Genomic DNA, 20115 nt, shown 5'->3' on the forward strand with positions numbered 1-20115 from the left:
GTTTCTGAAGAACCACAGAGGTTCAGCTGACAGTTTCTACCTCTGAGGGCTTTTCGGTCTGGGGGAGTTCCTAATCCTTTCTCTATCATTTTATGTAAACCTTGCCACTGAAGGAACAGTCTGTGTTACCTAATCATGACTCTGAGGTTAGCTGACTTTCAGACACTGTGACATACTGCTAATTATTTAATCTCTTTTTTCTCATTTTATGTCTTCAAATTTAGTTCAGTAAGATTAATCATGCTAGAAAAGAAAGGCATAAAAATTATTTTGAGGTGTCTTCTAGAAGTGTTTATTTGTTCCACATTTGTTTAGAAGCAGAAGGTATCGGGGAGCCTGGGTCGCTCAGTCGGTTAAGCATCTGACTTCGGCTCAGGTCATGATCTCGCGGCTTGTGAGTTTGAACCCTGCGTCGGGCTCTGTGCTGACAGCTCAGAGCCTGGAACCTGCTTCAGATTCTGTGTCTCCCTCTCTCTCTGCCCCTCCTCTACTCACTCTCTGTCTCTCAATAATAAATAAATGTTTAAAAAAAATTTTTTTTAAAAGAAGCAGAAGGTATCTCAGGTGAAAGCAGGTTTGGAAGGTCATGTTTCAGTTTTTGAATGGAACCTATATAACAGTCAGCCGGCCTTAGCAACTAACCATCTAAAATAGAATGAATGTATCTAGTAGAGAGAGGAAAGATGCTACCCAGATGATATTATAGATACTTCTTAGTGATTTCACATGTGCAGCTTTATAGTAGTATGCAATATGTTTAGTTTTACAGATTTTTCTATTATGTACTCTTTGAGCTGTTTTTCAAGTTCTGTTTTAAAGAAAGTAACGTTCAGAATTGATTGCTAAAAACACCAATTTATTTTCATTTTCATTTTCATTTTTCATTTTTCATTTTCAGTTTTCATTTTCACTTTCATTTTCATTTCATTTTCATTTTTCAACTCTTCAAAGTAGTAATTAGTCTTTTTGTAAATCTTTTTTGTAAATTAGTCTTTTTGAAATCTTTTTTGTAATTATCAGGGGAAACATCTATAAAAACCTTTGGTGTGAATTTAGGAGTTATTTAGAATCAATATTAACAATGGTTTATTTCACTGTCTGATCACTTTTCTGGTAAATAGTCTCTTTCAAGAGTTGGATTCCTCTTGAAATGTTTTAATTGTCCTTTTCTTCTTTCCTGACAATCTCTTTTACTTAAAAAGCCCCTCCACGGGAGCTGACAGAGGAAGAAAAACAGCAGATCCTTCATTCAGAGGAATTTCTCATCTTTTTTGACCGGACAATACGGGTAATTGAAAGAGCACTAGCAGAAGACTCTGACATCTTCTTTGACTACAGCGGTCGAGAGTTAGAGGAAAAAGATGGGTTAGTTTCTTGTGTGCATGTTCTTTTAAAAAAAAATACTGCAATAAATTATTGTTGATTCTAAATTCTCTTATGTATTGACTAGGCAAATCTCAAACCAAACAAATCAGAGGAGGATGAAATTCCAGGGTTGATCTTGCTGAACAGCTTTGACTAAGGGCTTTGGTTATAACTTCTGGCTTAGAGTTTCCCTGTAATTATCATGTGCTTCCGTGAAATGCTTTTGAACTTGATATCTGGGGAACAGTCCAGGTGATAGAGACTGGCAGAGTCACGTACATTGTCCTCTGAGAAAACATTCTTATAAGCAGCAAAGGAGATTTGTGTTGTATCCAGCAGATCTATTTTTGATGTCTAAGCAAACAGGAAGCTGAACAAAATAAACATGAGATATGGGAGCCCTTCACTGATGTGGGGAACAGCTAAGAGAGACCGCAACCCTTCTTTTTGATACCATGAGTATATGTGTATATGTCTTATAGGAAACACCTGTGCAGGGATATATCTAAAACTAATCAATAAAAGCAAATGATCCTCCAAATGACTTTCTCTGAGACCGTAGCATATGTAATGTGAAAGGCAGCGGCCGTCAACCATCACCATGGGTATACTGGAAAGTACTTTATGAGCTTTATAAGAAATAAATCTAGCCAGGTTTATTAACAACTTTATAAGAATTTGTAAGAAATAAATCTAGCCACTGATTTCTTTTGGCCAACAACAATATGAAAAGTTGAGATCACCTGCCTTAGTCATCAGACTTGGCTTTTTGCTGTTTCTAGAATTCAAATACATTCTCAAAGAACAGTGTATCATCATTGAGGATGCTTAAGGGAATGTAACAGAGGCTCCAAAAGCAGTTTCAAAAGGAGGTTCTGAAAATATTCTAAGCAGTTGACAGCATCATTAGACTACTCCAAAGAGGCACTAATAGTTTGCATATACACATTATGAGATGCTTTTGTTCTTTGAAAAAGCCATTATTCTGTGGCTCAGTTGATTTTCTGTGTCCTGTTTCCTTTTGGGTGCCTGGCAGTTACTTGGGTGTGCGTACCTCTTGCCTGAGTTTGCAGTGGTGGAGTTGAAGAAGGGTTAGCAGGAAAAAAGAGTCCTAAGTCAGCCAATTTGGAGCCCAAGTAAATAGTCTGGAGCCAAGTCACCATCTGAACAAGAGCTGTATAAGACAAGTGATACAGGGTGCAAGGCAGTGGGATGAAGCAAATGAACAGAAGAAAGTGAGTGTGGAGGAATTTTTGAACTGATGCTAAAGAAATATAGGTAGCTTTTTGTGCAGGTCCAAAAGCTACTGGCACAGAAGCAGCAATACTCAATTTGCACTCAGTCTTGTGGAGCAAATGCATGACCAGTGCAGGGTTCTGCAAAGGAGGTTTTGTGGCCAGTTGAGTATCAGCCAAGCAAACACTGGCCAAAATGTATCCCTGTGCCCAGATAATGTTTTGGTCTATGTTAAGCATCTACTACTTTTGGTGAATCCCCCACTCTCCACTATGCCTGTCTCATGATAAAACTTACCACTTGCTATTGAGCAGGGAGGCAACTCTACAACCAGTCAGATATCACAGGTAAATAGAAACATGCATATCATCTCTGGTCTAAGGCTAGATGAGGTGGTATTGATATCAAAGAATCTGCAAGTGGGCTCTGCTCGCCTGGTAGCTGGGAGATTTCTAGTAAACTCTGCTTCCAGATAGAACTTATTAGGAGGAAGAGAAGGCTTTCGGGACTGGCCAAGGTGAGAGCCAAATAATTATTTGACATTTCATACCAGGTTTAAAACAACACATGGAAACCTGTCCTGGGCCAGGCTAGAGAAAACTTTTCACAAAGGACACCACCGTTAGTTCATTTATTTATGATCAGCGCTTGCTATGTAAATTGATGCTTTGGCCTCAGCGAGTGCCATGCTCTTGCCATTTCATTCTTTCCATATGAGCAGCAGAGATAAAGCCCCTTTCTGAAGCATCACATTTGTCTTTGATGTTTAAACCCTCCTAGGGATGTCCAGGCTGGAGCCAACCTTTCTTTCAATCGTCAATTCTACGATGAGCATTGGTCCAAGCACCGAGTAGTCACTTGCATGGACTGGTCCCTGCAGGTAAGAATTATTGTTGGGACGAGACAAACTGGACTGTGTCCTCATGGCATTTGTATTTTAAAAATGAGAGATTTTCTCCGTTACTTTAGATGTGTTCACCAACCTACAATCTTCTTCTATGCCTCTTGGTTTTCTTTCCCATTTTACTAAACTTTCAGTTTAAATTTTGCACCCTGTCATCCATATGCATTGAGTTCTTACTATGTGTTAGGTACCAGACAAGGAGCCAGGCCATCTTGTCTGTAAAACTGCTATCATTAAGGTCACCAGGGATTTCCTATCCATCAAATCCTGTGGGCTATTTTAAGCCCTCATCTGCCCTGACTTCTCTGTCAGCCAGCTTAGTTGACTTCCTCGTATTCTAAGAACAATATCCTTCCACTGAGTTCCACAACATTACTCTCTGCTAGTTCTCAGACTTCCCCAAAACTTCTTTTTCTCGTACACTGCTGTGGTCCTCGTGGCCATGCCCTCAGCCTCTCCTTTTCCTCCCAATATGCTGTCTGGTGGAGACCTCTTCCACTTCTGTGGATTCAAGCACTACATGGTAGCCTATTGATATCTCCCACCCGTCCCCCTCCTAAATTCCACTTTACACACCAGACAGATCCACTCAGGTGTCTCCTAGAATCTGTAATCACTAATTCATTATTTTCACATATCTGAATTTTTTTCCTCCTGCATTCTCTTTAAGTTAAAGACATCACAATATACCCAAGGGCCTAAAGCAGAACTTTCATCATTAACATTAGCAACTTTCCCCCCTTAATCTTCCAGACCCAGTCTGTCACCAAGATAGACTGTCTCCACTCATATGCATCACCTTACATCTGTGATAATGCTAACCTTCTAAGTGGTCTTTCTACATCCGTGCTTGTTCATCTATGGTTTTCCCTCTGGACCCCTAGCCAAATAATCTTTCTAAAATGCAAATCTGATCACGCCACTCCCTGGATTAAAACTCCCTGTTGCCTCTAAGAGAAAATCCTATGCTCCTTAGTGTGGTATTCAGAGTGAAAGTAGGCAAATTTATCAAAAGTCACTTTGCTGAAGAGCCAACTCAACTACTTGACAAATTACCCAGCACTGAGCAGTTAAATAATGTGCACACAGCCTAGTTGTGAGGTGGCCAGAGTTTGAACCCAGGTGGTCTGACCTCTGAGCCCACGTTTGTAACAACCACGCTATGTTCCTTCCTGCAATGACAATGACATAATGGCAATGAGGAAAATAGGAGTAAGTTCTGGGCATGGATGTGCAACACAGTTTCTGTTTTCTTATAGGGTATGTTTTTATTGGGAATAATAATCATGGCTAGCTTTTTTTTTTTTTTAAATCATGGCTAACTTTTAATTTGTGTTTCTTATGTGCTAAACACTATGCCGGCTGCTCTGAAGGCATTACCTTATTTCAGCCTCATAACTCAGATGAGGCAGTCATTACTATTTCCATTTTGCAACTGAAGAAATTGAGGCTCAGAGAAGTTAAGTAACTTGCTAAGAGTCACTCAGTCAGGATGTGGTAGTGTGGGGATTTGAACTCAAGTCCTTTGCACTTCAGGGCTATTCTCTTTACCACTGCCTTTCACAAAGGACTTTTGAATCTGGAACCAAGAGAGGTTATAAGTGCTGAATGATATGGGGCAGATAGCAAGTGCAGGATCTCTCTGGGAGACTAGGATTTAGACCAATGGAAGGGAGGAGAGTGTGTTCTAGGCAGAGCTGTGAAACAGATGATGTGAAGAGCCCCATTTAATCCTACTGGGGAACAGGAGAACTGAAGAGGAGTGTAATCCCTCACAACTGGACTGTCATCAACCACCAAGTGGGCCGGTGTTCTCTCCTCTTGAACCTCCTTTTACATGCAAACAACAGAGCACACAGTGCATGATCGTGCAGAGACTAATATAAGCAGGGCTGGCCCAGCCACTTCCCGCCAGTGTGTGGGTGGTCTGTGAGCACGCTCGGGTGTATGCACAGAAATCGGATCCAAGCCTGAGGAAACACTTAGCTCGGCTTGTTCACTTGTTCTGAGTCTGGAAATTACACAGGAACCTTATCTGACACATTCCTCAAAGGTGACTTCTACCGTGTTCCCGGGGCCTGTTGGTAATGCTCCCTGAGGAGTTGGCGGAGAGAGCATCAGCGGGGCTGGGCCCTGCATGGCCGCAGCATGTGATGGCCGTATTGGCCTTGGAAGGATTTATTTCCACATGGGGGTCTGTGTGATCGTCTTTTGCAAGAACTGAAACTGTAAAGAGCAAAAACTCTACCATGGAGAGACCACATGTACTTTTCACCATTTTTGTATAACCTACTCACCTACACTGTAGAGGAGAGGTTTGCATTTCTGAAAAGCATGTTTTATGTGGAGCATGAGAAAAAGGAATTGGAATCCTTGGCTCCTACATCATAAGATTTTTATGGGGTTCCAAGGACCAGGTGTATATGGTTACGGGATGCAGACTCTTCTAAATGATTCTGGATGCAATTCAGTAATGTTAAGAAAGAAGAGCAAGAGAAACAGTCTCAGAGTCTAATAGTGGCCTGTATGTCTAGGGTGTTTACCTGAGTGGAACAGAGGGGAGAACAAGGAAAAAACCGTAAGGTTTCCGCATGGCTTTGCTTTGATCTTCTGGGCTTCTGGAGCAAGAACACTTTAACTTTATAACATTTGTAAATATCCACCAAACATCATTCCCTGGAAGAAACAGTGGCACTCGGGCAATTCTGTCAGCCCTGTCGTTCACTGACCATTGCTGAACAGTGTGAGCCAATAATACTGTCCACATACCGCATGATAGCTTTTCCAGGCTTGTACAAAACCACATCCATGACCTTACTCCTACCATGTATACTCCTCTCCCATGTAAAATGCATCCTCCAACCTTGCAGCTATCCAGGGTACAAACCTGAGTAATCTTTGATAGTTCATTTAGTTTCCACATCCAATCAAATTTATAGTAGCAAGAAGACTCCCATGGATACCAGCTCAAGTCCACTAGCAGGTGGATTTGACACTGACTTTATGCCATGCCCTCTACTTCTTGCTTATCTTAGGAAGTGGCTTCCTCACTGGTCTTTCTACCTCCAGTCTGTATACTGTTGATCCATTATAAGCACTTTGACCAGATTAATATTTGTAAAGATTACTTATAAACTCTCAGTATCACCTTGAGCAAGTTGCCTGGCTTCTCTTTACTTTTAGCTTCCTCATTCATAAGATGATGGTATAAATACCTCACTCATATGCTGACTATTACATGAGTTAATGTACTTAAAGCAGTAGGACTTAAAAAGCATCTGGTACATGAAAAGTGCTCAATAAATGTGGCCAGTGAAAGTAGTAGTGGCAGTAGTATTAGTAGTTGCTGAATATAACTCCTCGTGTCCCCAAAGTAAAGTCTAACATCATCAGCCTGTACTTGGCAACATCTATGAGGATGCCCAGACACATTTCCAGCTCTTTCTGCTTGTTCACATCCTCATATAACCTACCTCCAAGCCAAATGCAACAACCTGAAGCCTCCTGAATATGCTCCATGCTGCACTAGTTAAGAAAATTTCACCTCTGGTTAGCGTAAGCAAAACGGGTGATTTACTAGAGAGGTACCCATGCACTTAGGAAATCCACAGAAAAGAAGAACTGGGATTCGGGAAGAGTAGAGATCCAGGCCGCTTGAGGGACCTCACCAATAGGATGCTGTCATAACCTGACTCATATGCCAGCCCACAGGTTCTGTGTCTCAGTTCAAAATTTACCATAGCCAGTTCAGGGGATGTGATCTGTGCTGGGTCAAGTATCAACCCTGCAATGAAGTAATTGTCCCTGAGAAGTTAAATACCTATGTACTGAGGGAATCTCCAAAAATGAGAGAATTATTGTGAACCAGGCAGATGACCAAGATACATCTCCTGCACTCATATTTGTACCCTTGCCCACATTCCCTTCTCTCTTCTCTCCTAATAATCTACCCATTGATAAGGCCCAATGCATGGATCCTTTCTTCTTAGAAGTCTTTTCCAGTTTCTTTCCCTGCCACATCCTATCCCAACTAAGGTGGTTCTTTCCTCCTCTGTACTTCCAAGGAACCTTTTCTACACTTCCACCGTAGCACATTATCATGCTCTGCCTTTAAGTTTGCATTGTAGTTATTCATACTTGTGTCTTACCTTTCCTCCCTCTACGTAAGGGTGAGCTTCTATAGAGCTAAGCATGTTATTGTTGACATTCTTGTCGCACATTTCACCTGGTGCAGTGAATTACATATACGTAGGAGGCACTGGACACGTCACGGTGGACTAGAAGGGACATGGCCTTTGAAGCCAAACAGACTTCAAGTAAGGCTCTCACATCTTCATTTATTAGCAACATAACTCACAATGAGTTACTTACTCTAAGACCGTCGGCTTCTTCATCTGTAAGGCTGGTAAAACCACCTCTGCTCTTGGGGATGGCAAGGAGCCAATGAGTAAATGTATCACCCGGCTCAGCGTCTGACACGTAATGGGCCTGAAAACATATTGGTTCCTTCTTCTCTGATAAATGTCTGATTTTATTCTCTGTAAGAACAAATAACTTGAGAACAGATCTGGTAATCTCCACGTAAAATTCTCCTAGGTTAAAGATTGGATAATCCAGCCTGATGAGTAACTATAAACTTCCTAGTTGTTCATATTCCCTTTAACATCATAATTTTAACATTCAGGTTTTAAATAATTGTTCAGATATTTGCTTTTCATTTGAGAGTAAGAAAATAGGACTAGTCATGTTCAAACAAACAATGGGAAAAGGCACATAAGAAGGGACTTTGAAATCATAAAAGCCTGCATGAGATATGAGTTAAATCAGTATCTTTGGGATTTGTGATGCCAGTTATAGAAATTACATGAAAGGCATTTCACTGGTATTTTACTAAAACTCTCCCTATTTTCAAAATAAGCTTTAAAGCCAAATGATTTTAACTATTTTTAATGGAAAAAAGAAAAAAAAAACAAGTGGGAGCCAACTATGAGACCCAGATGTGAAGCTGTGGGATATTATTGCAGACACATCTGGCTGCTCATTGGTCACTGCGGCAGGGCTGTTGGTGTTTATAGAGTTGCCTTTCACATGTGACATAGTTAAACTTCAGATGGACAACCTGGAGACTTCTGTGTTTATCTGGATATTAGTTTCTTTGAATGGGCTTTGAATAAAAGGCCTTTCCTAATGGGCTTTCGATTCAGCCACTGAGGAACGTTTTCTAATAAAGAATGATTATTTCCCCTGGTGGCTGCATACGTGTGTCTTGTAGGATTATACTTCCTCCGCACCAACCAATTGTAACTTCCTGCAGCTTTCTTAAGCTGAGGTTGCTGCAAAATTAATAAAGCCACCTAGAAGACTCAGGTTTAATTGTTTTTGATAGAAAAAAAGTTGATGTTTAAAGTTATAAGGACCATCTTCTAATAGAAGATGTATGTGTAGGTATATGTATATGTGTATGTATGTGTACATATATATGTATGTATATAAATATATGTATGTATATACATACACACACACACACACACACACACACACATATATATATATATATATATATATAATAGTGAGAAAGAATGGAAAATTAAGTTATCTATGAGCAAAGAGTGATATAATCTGCTATAATCCTGATGCTATTTTTAATGGTGCCGCCTTATGGGAATGCCAGGTAGGAATGGCATTTTCATGAAATGGATTCTAACTCATAAACACCCCTCACAAGATTCATCCCCAGCTTGTTTAATTACACACACAGCACAGAATTCACACAGGGTAAGTAGGTATTTCTGTTCACTTTAGAGTCTTTATTATTTTACTCATTGTGGTTCTTGCACTTATGCTTTTAATTTTGACATTATTTGACAACAAAAGATTAAATATAATGTCTTTCTACTGAGCACAGAGTCACTAAAATAAAAACAGCATCTGTATTTCAACAGATTTTGACACAAGTTGATTATGTGCTAGAGGTTACAAGATACTAGATTTAAAACTTAATAAGAATAAGTCCCTACACCCAGAGAGCTTACAAACTAGTAAGAGACATAAGTGGGAAAACACCATAGTACAGTTTGACAAGTGCTCTAATGGGGGAACACACAATAATGCTAAGGGAGCCTATGAGAGATGAGGAACGGTGGTAGAAAGTTAGGATTGTTTGAAGGACTTGATTCATGTGTTGAATTTTAAAGAATGAATTAATGTCAGGAGTGCCTGGACGGCTCAGTCAGTTAAGCATCTGACTCTTGGTTTTGGTTCCAGTCATGATCTCACGGTTCATGGTTTTGTGTCCCACGTCAGGCTCCTCACTGCCAGTGTGGAACCTGCTTGGGATTCTCTCTCTCTCCCTCTCTCTCTCTGCTCCTCCCCTGTTCATGCACTTTCCCTTTCTCAAAATAAATAAATGCTTAAAAAAAAAAAAGAGGGGCGCCTGGGTGGCTCCATCGATTGAGTGTCTGACTTTGCTCAGGTCATGGTCTCACGATTCGTGGGTTTAAGCCCCGTGTCGGGCTCTGTGCTGACAGCTCAGAGCCTGGAGCCTGCTTCTGATTCTGTGTCTCCCTCTCTCTCTGACCATCCGCCCCACCCCCGCTTACTCTCTGTCTCTCAAAAGTAAATAAATGTTAAAAAAAATTTTTTTTAAAAGAATGAGTTAATGAAACAACACGTAAGAGGTATTCTAGTAAGAGTGAGTATTAAACTCCTAGGCATAGAGGCTATACCTATGAACCCCAGAACTAGTCCATGAGGGTGTGGGGGTTGAGGAGGGAGGGCAGGTGGTAAGAGATAAGCAGAGAAGGTGGAAAATGACCGATCATGAAGGACCCTATATGACCTGGATTTTCTCTTGAGAGTAATGATGAGCCATTAAAGTTTTTTAAGCAGAGGAGTGACTTAGCCCAATGTATGTTTTGTAAAGTCATATTAACAAAGGATGGAGAATGGAGTGGTGAGGGTAGGGCCTGGAAAGTCTGCAAGAAGGAAGCTATTTAGGCAGCTGTAGCTTGTATTCAGATAAGAAATTAGTTTAGGAGATCCTCCCTTTATGGGTGGAAGGAAAATATGCCTTTGAAAGGTTTTAAGGAGGTAGTAAAACACAGTAAATGGGAAGTAAAAATGAACATGGAGTGTCTGGTTTGGGCAGCTAGGTGAATGTTAGGTGAAAGGCACCAAAAAGAGAGTACAGTAGAAGAGTAAGAGGTTTTTATAGAAGGCAATAAGCTCATTCTTATGCATTTTGTATGCATTGTATCTGATGTGTCTATGGATAGCTCAGAGAAATCTCCAGTGTGAAAAAGGCCTGTAGCTGAGAGAGAAATCAAGGCTAGAGATATAGATTTGAACATTGTCAGCATTTTAAAGCTTATTAAAGTCATTGGAGTAGATGAGATCACCCAGGGAGAATGTATGGACAGAGTTTTGTAAAAAGGGCAGAAAACAGTCCACCACCCCACTGGAATATAGGTGTTAGAAGGATAACCTATAGCGATTAAAAATAATGGTGAGGAAAAGAATCAGGAGAGAAAGATGTATGGAAAACAATATAAGAGAAAGGAGGGAGCAGCCCGAATGTCAGATAATGCAAAGAGACCCAGTAATGTGTGTGCAGTTTGGTAGTTATCTGTGACTGTGGTAAGCACACCTGGAACACTGGAAGCAGACGGCAGATTGTAAGAGGCTGAAGTAGTCATTGGTATTAAGTATGCCACAACATAAAAAAAAAAGTGCCATTTACCAACAGACACATGAAAAGGTGCTCAACGTCACTCCTCATCAGGGAAATACAAATCAAAACCACACTGAGATACCACCTCACACCAGTCAGAGTGGCCAAAATGAACAAATCAGGAGACTATAGATGCTGGAGAGGATGTGGAGAAATGGGAACCCTCTTGCACTGTTGGTGGGAATGCAAACTGGTGCAGCCCCTCTGGAAAACAGTGTGGATGTTCCTCAAAAAATTAAAAATAGAACAACCCTACAACCCAGCACTAGCGCCACTAGGAATTTATCTAAGGGATACAGGAGTGCTGATTCACAGGGGCACATGTACCCCAATGTTTATAGCAGTGCTTTCAACAATAGTCAAATTATGCAAAGAGCTTCGATGTCCATCAACTGATAAATGGATAAAGAAGATGTGGTTTATATATACAATGGAATACTACTTGGCAATGAAAAAGAATGAAATCCCGCCATTTGCAGTAACATGGATGGAACTGGATGCTAACTGAAATAAGTCAGTCAGAGAAAGACAGATATATGTTTTCACTCCTATGTGGAACTTGAGAAACTTAACAGAAGACCATGGGGGAAGGGAAGGGTAAAAAAATAGTTACAAACACAGAGGGAAGGAGGCAAACCATAAGAGACTCTTAAATACAGAGAACAAACTGAGGGTCGATGGTGGGGGGGGGAGGAGGGGAAAATGGGTGATGGGCATTGAGGAGGACACTTGTTGGGATGAGCACTGGATGCTGTTTGCAAGCGATGAATCCTAGGAATCTACCCCAAAACCAAGAGCACACTGTACACACTGTATGTTAGCCAATTTGACAATAAATTATATTTTAAAAACGGTGTCATTTAAATGATGTAATATAGCATGTGTCTGTAGGAATAAGGAAGTTTCCTTGTGTTGGCAATTTGACATAATTCATCCTTGTGACCTTTTCCATCCAGTACCCCGAGCTGATGGTTGCTTCCTACAACAACAATGAAGATGCTCCCCATGAACCAGATGGAGTGGCCTTGGTCTGGAACATGAAGTTTAAGAAAACCACACCAGAATACGTCTTTCACTGTCAGGTAGGAGTCAGCATAGTAAAAATAACTTACGTCTCCTACAAGACCAAATATAGTTCATGCCGCCTTGCATCTGTCTTATGTGGAGAGGAAGAACCCAGTATAAAAATGGAATTGTTGACAGTTTTGGAAAATTCCCCCACAGTAACCTAACGTTTGGGGAAAGTGGCAACTCTTTCCAAACAGTTAGGAAGCCCAGTCGGGGACTGTGTGTCATTTTCTTTCTATTTAAAACAGCCCTCATGAGGATGAGTTTATAAAGAGCTCACGCTTATGAAGAAATCCTGGTGTACCACTTCCTCTGCTTAGCAGCAACATATGCTTGCCAACCCACGTGGACATCCTCAGATCACTACCATTTCAAGCTTCTTCCTCTCTTTGAGATATAGTTCAAAGGAACTTGGCCAATTTTAAGTTTACAGGTGCCATCTTGCTTCCAGATAATAATGTTTTTGTAGTTGGTGTAGGGGAGTACTTATCATGAACCTTTCTTGAATTTTGAGAAATGATCATTTCAAACAGTTTTGGATATTTTACTCCTTGTGTCTTTTGACACATTTGTCTTCTCTTCTATTCAACACAGTACAGGCTGAGATCTATTTTACACTTGCACACATTCAGCTTTGCTTTGTTGCCATGACTCTACCTAAATCATAGGCCTCTGCAGTGGCCAATACACCAACCCCTTTATTAATGTTCCTATCCTGTGATTATGTATAGGAAAATACAAAACAAACATACCAGCTCAAAGTTTCAGTTCCTCAAATATTACAATTCAGAGGTATTGAGTGGCAGATTACTCTGAATACAAATACACCAGCTGAGGAGGGTAGGTAAACCTGTTGATATTTGGAAGCTTAGTGACATTTTGTATCTAAGAGCTGAGTATCATTTTGAACTAAAATATGTTTAGACTTAGAACATTATCAGATATAATTTGGGGAACAGGAGCTGCTGGAATAAAAGTCCCAGCTTCAACCTGATTGAGTAACCTCTAACTCTGGCCATGTTTTTCTAATTTACTATCTTAAAAACAACAAGAAGTCTAGGTCGGCATAGTAAATAACCCTTATTTTTTGGACCTTTGAAATAAGAACAGTTTTTTCTTTCTTTTTTTTTAAGATTATCAAATTTGTCAGTTTGATATGCTCTTTCTGTAAACATAGAAGCACAAAATCCTAATTTTGTTCAGTTTTAAGAAGTTTGCTGAATTACCAGGAAAATACTGAAAGGATTATGGGATAAGCAGAAGCACATTTTTGTAAAACAGTGCCATTTAAGCTACTTTCATTCTGTTAAAGGCTTATCTTGATTTTTTAAAAACATGAGGTAACACATTTTATTGTTTTGCTCAATGTACATGTCTATCATATTTTAAATTTATTATATTAACTGGCTATAGGTAGCCTGTGACGATAACCACTTAATAATATGCTTACTATTCACAACATTGCGTCGTAGTAAGGGTCAATAGGAACCTAATAATGCTGAATGAAAAAGCAGACTTCCTAGGTCTTTGGAATTGCCTGGAATTTTAAAATTAACTATTTTATCACACAATAGTTAATACCAGTATTGACTGAAAGGAGCATCTTCTCTTTCCTGTCCTGGTAACTTTGGGATCATTTACTGAAGATTTCACCAGTGCACATTTAATTTCATTTTTAGTTTCTCCCTTAAATGATCCAATATGTGTATTTTAGAAGAAAATAAACTCCTGATTAAAAAAAAAAAAAAAAAAAGTACTCTCCATATCTGACCAAAAGATGTTGACTAAAATATCTCCGCTATCCCCCAAATTCCTATTATTATCTTCACTTCTTCTGGTGACCAGAAGGTTCTAAACTCTGCCCAGCCTTCTCACTGGGAGAAAAGTGAGGATTCTAATACTTTTAAACTTTGGAGTTGGTTAAATGACACGTGCAAAAGACCGTGAGGACTCTGATATTCTAGGTATCAAATGATAGCTACAGAATTTAACCACACACATTTTAAGATATTGAACATCATGACTGTGCTACTCAGATATAAACAAGTAGTTCATATAAATGGCCCTTCATATTCATGAGAGACGCATTTACAAAATCTTAAGGAAACCTAATTGCTAAATACCATCACAGTACCTAGTTTCTGATCCTAAATTATTTCTCTTAAATTGACCTAAGTGTAGGGGGTAGAATGTATCACCAACTTTGGGAAGGTGAACGGGAAAGAGCTTTGATCCCTCTCTGAAGTGGAGGAAAAGGAGGAAGTGGGCATAGCCAACATTATTATGAAGCCCTTCTGAGGATCCCTGCTGTATTATTAGTCAGACTTCTCCAGAGAAATAGAACCAATAGGAGATAGATAGATAGATAGATAGATAGATAGATATAAAGACAGAGACAGAGGTTTAGAATTGGTACTTCTTCAGGAAACTGGTCTTTGCTCTTAAGGCCTTAAATTGATTGGATGAGGCCCACCCACGTTATGAAGGATAATCTACTTTGCTCAAAGTCTATTGATTTACATGTAAATTACATTTAAAAATACCTTCATACCCGCATTTAGACTTGTATTTGACCAAAACCTGGGTGCCATAGCTTACCCAAGTTGACACATAAAATCAACCATCATACCTGAATTTCACCTCAGAGCGATCCAGGAAATCAATGTCTTTAATAACTCCTGGAGTCCTACTAATTCCATATCACTTTGGGCTAATAAGCAAATATACCTAGAGAGATCAACCTTGAAATTATTAGACTTTAAGTGAGTGGGAGCTTTCCTAAGACATGAGAAAAAGCAATAATTTGAGGACATGGAGAATGTCTCCATGACATTGAATTTATGAAAAAAAAAAAAAGGTACTAACACGTATTGAGAATCTACTCTTTATATCTTTACATTCACTGTCATAAAGCCCTGTTACTCTCCTGATGAGAACCCGCAGCTCAGAGAAGTCATGAAACTAGGGCAGGTATCTGTGAATAGCAAAGCCAATTTTGAAATCAGGTCTTTTTTACCACAAAGCACATGTATTGCCTCCTGCCGCATTAGTAGGGGATTCAGCCAGGTAACATCTCTAGCTATGTGTCATGGGGGACGGGTGAATGGAGAAGAAATGGATCAGAGCTGTTTTCACCTTCTTATCTGAAACTGCAATCACCTGGACCTCTAAGAACTACTGATGTCTGCATTCCACCAACAGAGATTCTGATTTCATTAGTCTGAGGTCCAGCCTGGGCATTTTTAAAAGCTGCCAGCTCGTTTGAATATGCAGGAATATGAATATGCAGGAACCACCAGGATGTAGAGGAGATATGAAGAAAGGGGATGATAAGGTGGCAAAAGTAGTTGGCTGTTTTATTTGGAAGTGTGGGACTTTTCTTCTTGCCCCACATGTCCCTTTTCCTCTTTGACCCAAACTAGAGCTCTGTGTCTTGACTTTATTTCTCTGACACTGATCTCCTACTTGACTCAAACTGAGAAATTTCCTAACCAATTCCCCTGCTCCTGCCCCTTCCCACTTACCCACCCTCACCCTGGAGACCCACACTCTTTTCCTCAACTCACTCATTGCTGGGATCTGCCTCTGTGGTGAATGATCAGAAGACCCAGAGTTGTTTTTCCAGGAATGGGCTCAAGACCCCCTTGAATATGACATAGAGAGAATATGAATTGGAGAGTACCATTTATTTTGGGATAGTGAGACACCTTGCTAAGTGGATATCCTTGAAAGTAGGATAAAAGCCAGGTAATACCAGTAGCTACCAAAAGAAAACCTAAGTGCTATAATATTGAGTATGCCTGAGTTAGTGGAGACCAAACCAGGGGTAACTTGGCAGCCAGGGAAATCATAGATGAGTTAGCGGATGACTATTGTGGGGGATGGGGAATAATAAGGGCAGTTTGGTTACCATGCGCTGAACTCAAATAATTTACGTTTTTTGTGCTTCTCCCTTTATCATCTCATTGATCCTTACAACAGGGAAGGAGCCAAGATGTTACTTCTTTGTTGTACTTGAAGGGTTCTGCAGCTCATGAGCAGTAGAACCAATACTGGAACCAAGGCCCATTCTACCAGCTATATCATGCCATCAGCTAGGCCATGCTCCACAGTGATGGGGCCAGATGGGGCTTGAGAGCAAAGGCTGTGTAGTTCATACAGGATGTATTTTCGGCAGCGTGCCATTTTATAAGAGATCAGTTAGACATGGCCTTTACCATGGCTCTCCTTACCATCTTCTCAACATAAAGGAGGATTTGGAGAGCCCACAGAATTAAAATACATACGATAAAAACCAAAATCCCAACTCACTGACCTATCACTTTTCTTCTACATCCTTTCTGATCTTCCGTAAAATTTACTTACTACAACTGGTCCCTTCTAGACACTATCTCGCTGAAATCAGGTAGTCTGAATGTGCTTCCTCATTCATCTGTGATGTTCCAGTAATTTCAAAGTTAGAGAGTTTGCTTAGTAGGAAGAAGGAGTGTAGATAGGAAGAAGCAATGGGTGCCTTTTGATGACTATACTGTTATTATTTTTAAATATTGCGTTAGTTATCCATTTCTTGCTGATCTTTGTTGATTCTTCATAATCTCCAGAACACTATAATTGCAAACAAATCCAATAGCTCAGAAAAGCATTATTTCAGGCCCTAGAAAGCAAATGCAGAAAACACAGACATCAGCTCAGTGTTCTTTTGCAAAGACTGACAGGCTTTTATCCTAATCATAAAAAGATTGCAGTATGAAGATTCGTTTCTCCCTGTTAAGAAAAGCAAGGCCAAATACCTTTTACTTCCATGGGCAGTTTCATGTCTTTGCTAAACTGAATTTTTAGTGTGGGCTCTGGTCCTGCATTTTCTATTTTCATTTCTGTAGGAGCTGTGTCCATACTTGGAAAACATTGGTGGACTGTGCATAGAAATCAGGCAGTCAGCCCACCACACAGTCTGGCAGTGCTCCTGACATCTTCTGTAGTGGCTTGCACACACTGTCATTAGATTATGCATTCTGACCACCCTGCATTGCTTACCCTGGTGTGGTCTTTCTCTTTTAAATGGAATGAATAGAATCAGGAATATAGATCTTAGAATTATCTGCATTGAGGTAAGTGGAAAAGCTATATTTAGAGGCTTGGCTTGGTCAGAGGTTTTTATTTTTACTTTTATTTTTTCCTGATTTGGTTTCTTTGTTCTTAGCAGTCTCTTTGTAAAGATTATTTGACAATGGCCTGAAACTGACAATGACCTGAAACCCTCCTCATTTCAGAGGGAAAGCAGAACCGGGAAGTGGAGTGATCCCAACTCATTTCATTGGTGCCAGTGTTTAAAATCCTCACTTAACTTTCTTCTTATGTGTGGCTTTGCTTCTCCTTAAGATTCTGTAAAGGGTACAGATGAGATTGCAATTCATGGCTTTTGGCCTTCCAGTGTTTGGTTCTGGATGAGGTTCCTGCTGACCGTGAAGAGAGATGCCCTCACGAAGAGTGATGATAACACAGGAGGGAATGTAGACTGGTGGTCAGCAGGGGGACGGAAAGTCAGGACTTGCAGCCCTGGTCCTAGCTGACCACACTGCTGAGTCACCTGGGGGAGTCGTCGAGGCCATGTTGTCACGTTGTGGAAAAGAGACTTCCTGCCATCTCAATGGAATTATGAGGTTTATTGCAATGAACTTGATTTCTTCTCCCATCAGTTTTTGTCCCTTCCCCAGCCCAGCTTGTGGTCCATAATCCAAGTCAACAAAACAGCTATAGACACAAAGACATAAATTAATTTAAATGCATCTTCCAAGGAGTATTATGACCAGAGAATTGTTAGAATCTCGCTCAGGGATTTTTATTTTACTTAAAGGAAGGGTAACTTTCATATGGCCTGGCTGATTAAAAAAAAAAAAAAAAAAAAAAAAAGGAAAGAAAAGGTATTTTCTAAGCTTTTCTCTGGAATATAGCAAGGAGAGGTTACTTAGTAGAAGTAAAAAAGAGGAGGGGATTATGAAAATTAATAACAGGAAACTTCACTAAAATAGTCAAGAGGTTTTGACAGGGGGAGGTCTCATGCATGCCCTATGGCTCATAGTCAATTGCAGACCCAAGAGGAAGAGACGGACTTGACCTTGCACAAGGATGCTGCTCTACTACTCCAGCAGGGGAGGAAGCACTTTCCTCATCCCCTGCATGGGCAACAGTCAATGAAAAGCCACCACACTTTGAGCTCCCAGGTTACTCCAGTGGATTTTAGTTCACAACAGCCTTCCCAACTTACCCCTTTTCTCCTCAAAAAGCATGCCTCTCCTTTGTTCCCCCTCTTGCCTACGGCTTTGCTACACCTTGTTTGTCTTGGATTGCAATTCTGTTTTTTCCTGAATAAACCCATGTTTTGCTGGTAAAATAACTGGCAGTTTTTACCTGTAAGGGTAACAGGATGAAGGAATAGAAAGTTCTCTGACAAGTAGGACTCTATATTCAAAATGAGTTCCCGGGGTGACAAAATCAAAGTATATAATAGGTGCTTAGTCATTAGAGAACAAAGTGGACAGACAAAGAACATGCTAACTAATGTAATTAAAACCCAGTTTTCATTGTGATGATGGAGGTACTGCAGGCTGGAGAAGCCCGGAAGAGGACACCTCAACCATTGCTGTGTAGATCATGATACACTTTTTGAAGTACACAGTTATGGAAAATTGAAGAATGCATATGGTGTAAATGTAAAATTAAGCTCTTACAAAAAAGATACAAGTTATATAGACGGAACAAGAGGAACAGCAGCACAGCGGCTGTTTTGTGCCTTTAGAAAAAAGCCTAAGGGAGTTTACATGTACGTGCTGAAATGAAACACGGACATTCGGAAATACTTCTTTTATACCAATTGAGTATGACTGGTCTGATGATTGAGGCTTGAGCTAGACACTGATCCTTATTAAATCAAACAGCAGGGGCTTCTTTTTCTCTTTTGGCCCAGGAAGCTGGAAGCAGGGAAAATGCCTTGCCAGCTCTCACTCTTTATCTGCCCTCTTTCTGGAATCTTCTCCCCCAAAAATAGCACAAACAGAATTGATCATTGGAATCCATCTAGGGAAATTAGAATTATCAGCAGGATTATAGCAAATGGATTGTATCGTAGACGATCCATTATCTGAAAATAGCAATGAAGGAGGCTGTACACCTTACGAGGGACCAAGTGAGCTATTTGATACAGAGAATGCCATGAGAATACACCTTTGAACAGATCATTTCTTAAGTGTTTCCTTTGTCTTGCCATCTCATATTGCAAGTGATCATGCTGCAGTGTAATATTATGATGAAACCTGAGACTAACTAGTGTCTGCTCTGCCCCATTCATGTGCATATATTACTGAAGGCACAGAACCCCAACACTGAAGATTTATTCAGTCCTTGAATGCCCTTCTTTCCTTTCCCATGCCCTGGACTAACACTGTCTGAACTGGGCTTTCTCCAGGTGTGCCTCATCAGAGAATTGCCCCAGGAATTACTGATGCTGTGCAATGAGAGCCAGACGGCAATATGAGCAAGCTTTCTAGCCTGTCCCTCCCTTTGTCCTCACCACTCTGCCACCCAGCCATTCACTGAGGTCAGGGTAGCCTCGGTCTAAGGGGAACGGGTGTTCTCAGGGAACGAATTCTATTTACCTCTGAAGATTATTGTCGGGATAAAAGAGATTCTATAGGGGTATTAATCTGCTGGGGCTGCCATAAAAAATGCCATAGACTGTGTGGCTTAAACAACAGAAAATAATTTTCCCATCATTCTGGAGACTGGTAGGCCCAAGATCAAGGTGCCAGCTATTTTG

The 20115-nt window shown here is 40.3% G+C and overlaps 1 protein-coding gene across 2 annotated transcripts in view; it reads left to right on the top strand.

Moving 5' to 3' along the window:
* Nucleotides 1-20115, top strand: part of DYNC1I1 (dynein cytoplasmic 1 intermediate chain 1) — a 307556-nt gene that overhangs the window by 188809 nt on the left and 98632 nt on the right. For both annotated transcript variants that reach the window (XM_042977393.1, XM_042977394.1), the window contains 3 exons: nucleotides 1203-1365; nucleotides 3382-3481; nucleotides 12191-12316. In XM_042977393.1, coding sequence (XP_042833327.1) covers nucleotides 1203-1365; nucleotides 3382-3481; nucleotides 12191-12316 — 389 coding nt within the window. The remainder of the gene's footprint in view (nucleotides 1-1202; nucleotides 1366-3381; nucleotides 3482-12190; nucleotides 12317-20115) is intronic.

The sequence above is a fragment of the Panthera tigris genome, chromosome A2 (genome assembly GCF_018350195.1).
Source record: "Panthera tigris isolate Pti1 chromosome A2, P.tigris_Pti1_mat1.1, whole genome shotgun sequence".
In the NCBI taxonomy this organism is placed as follows: domain Eukaryota; kingdom Metazoa; phylum Chordata; class Mammalia; order Carnivora; family Felidae; genus Panthera; species Panthera tigris.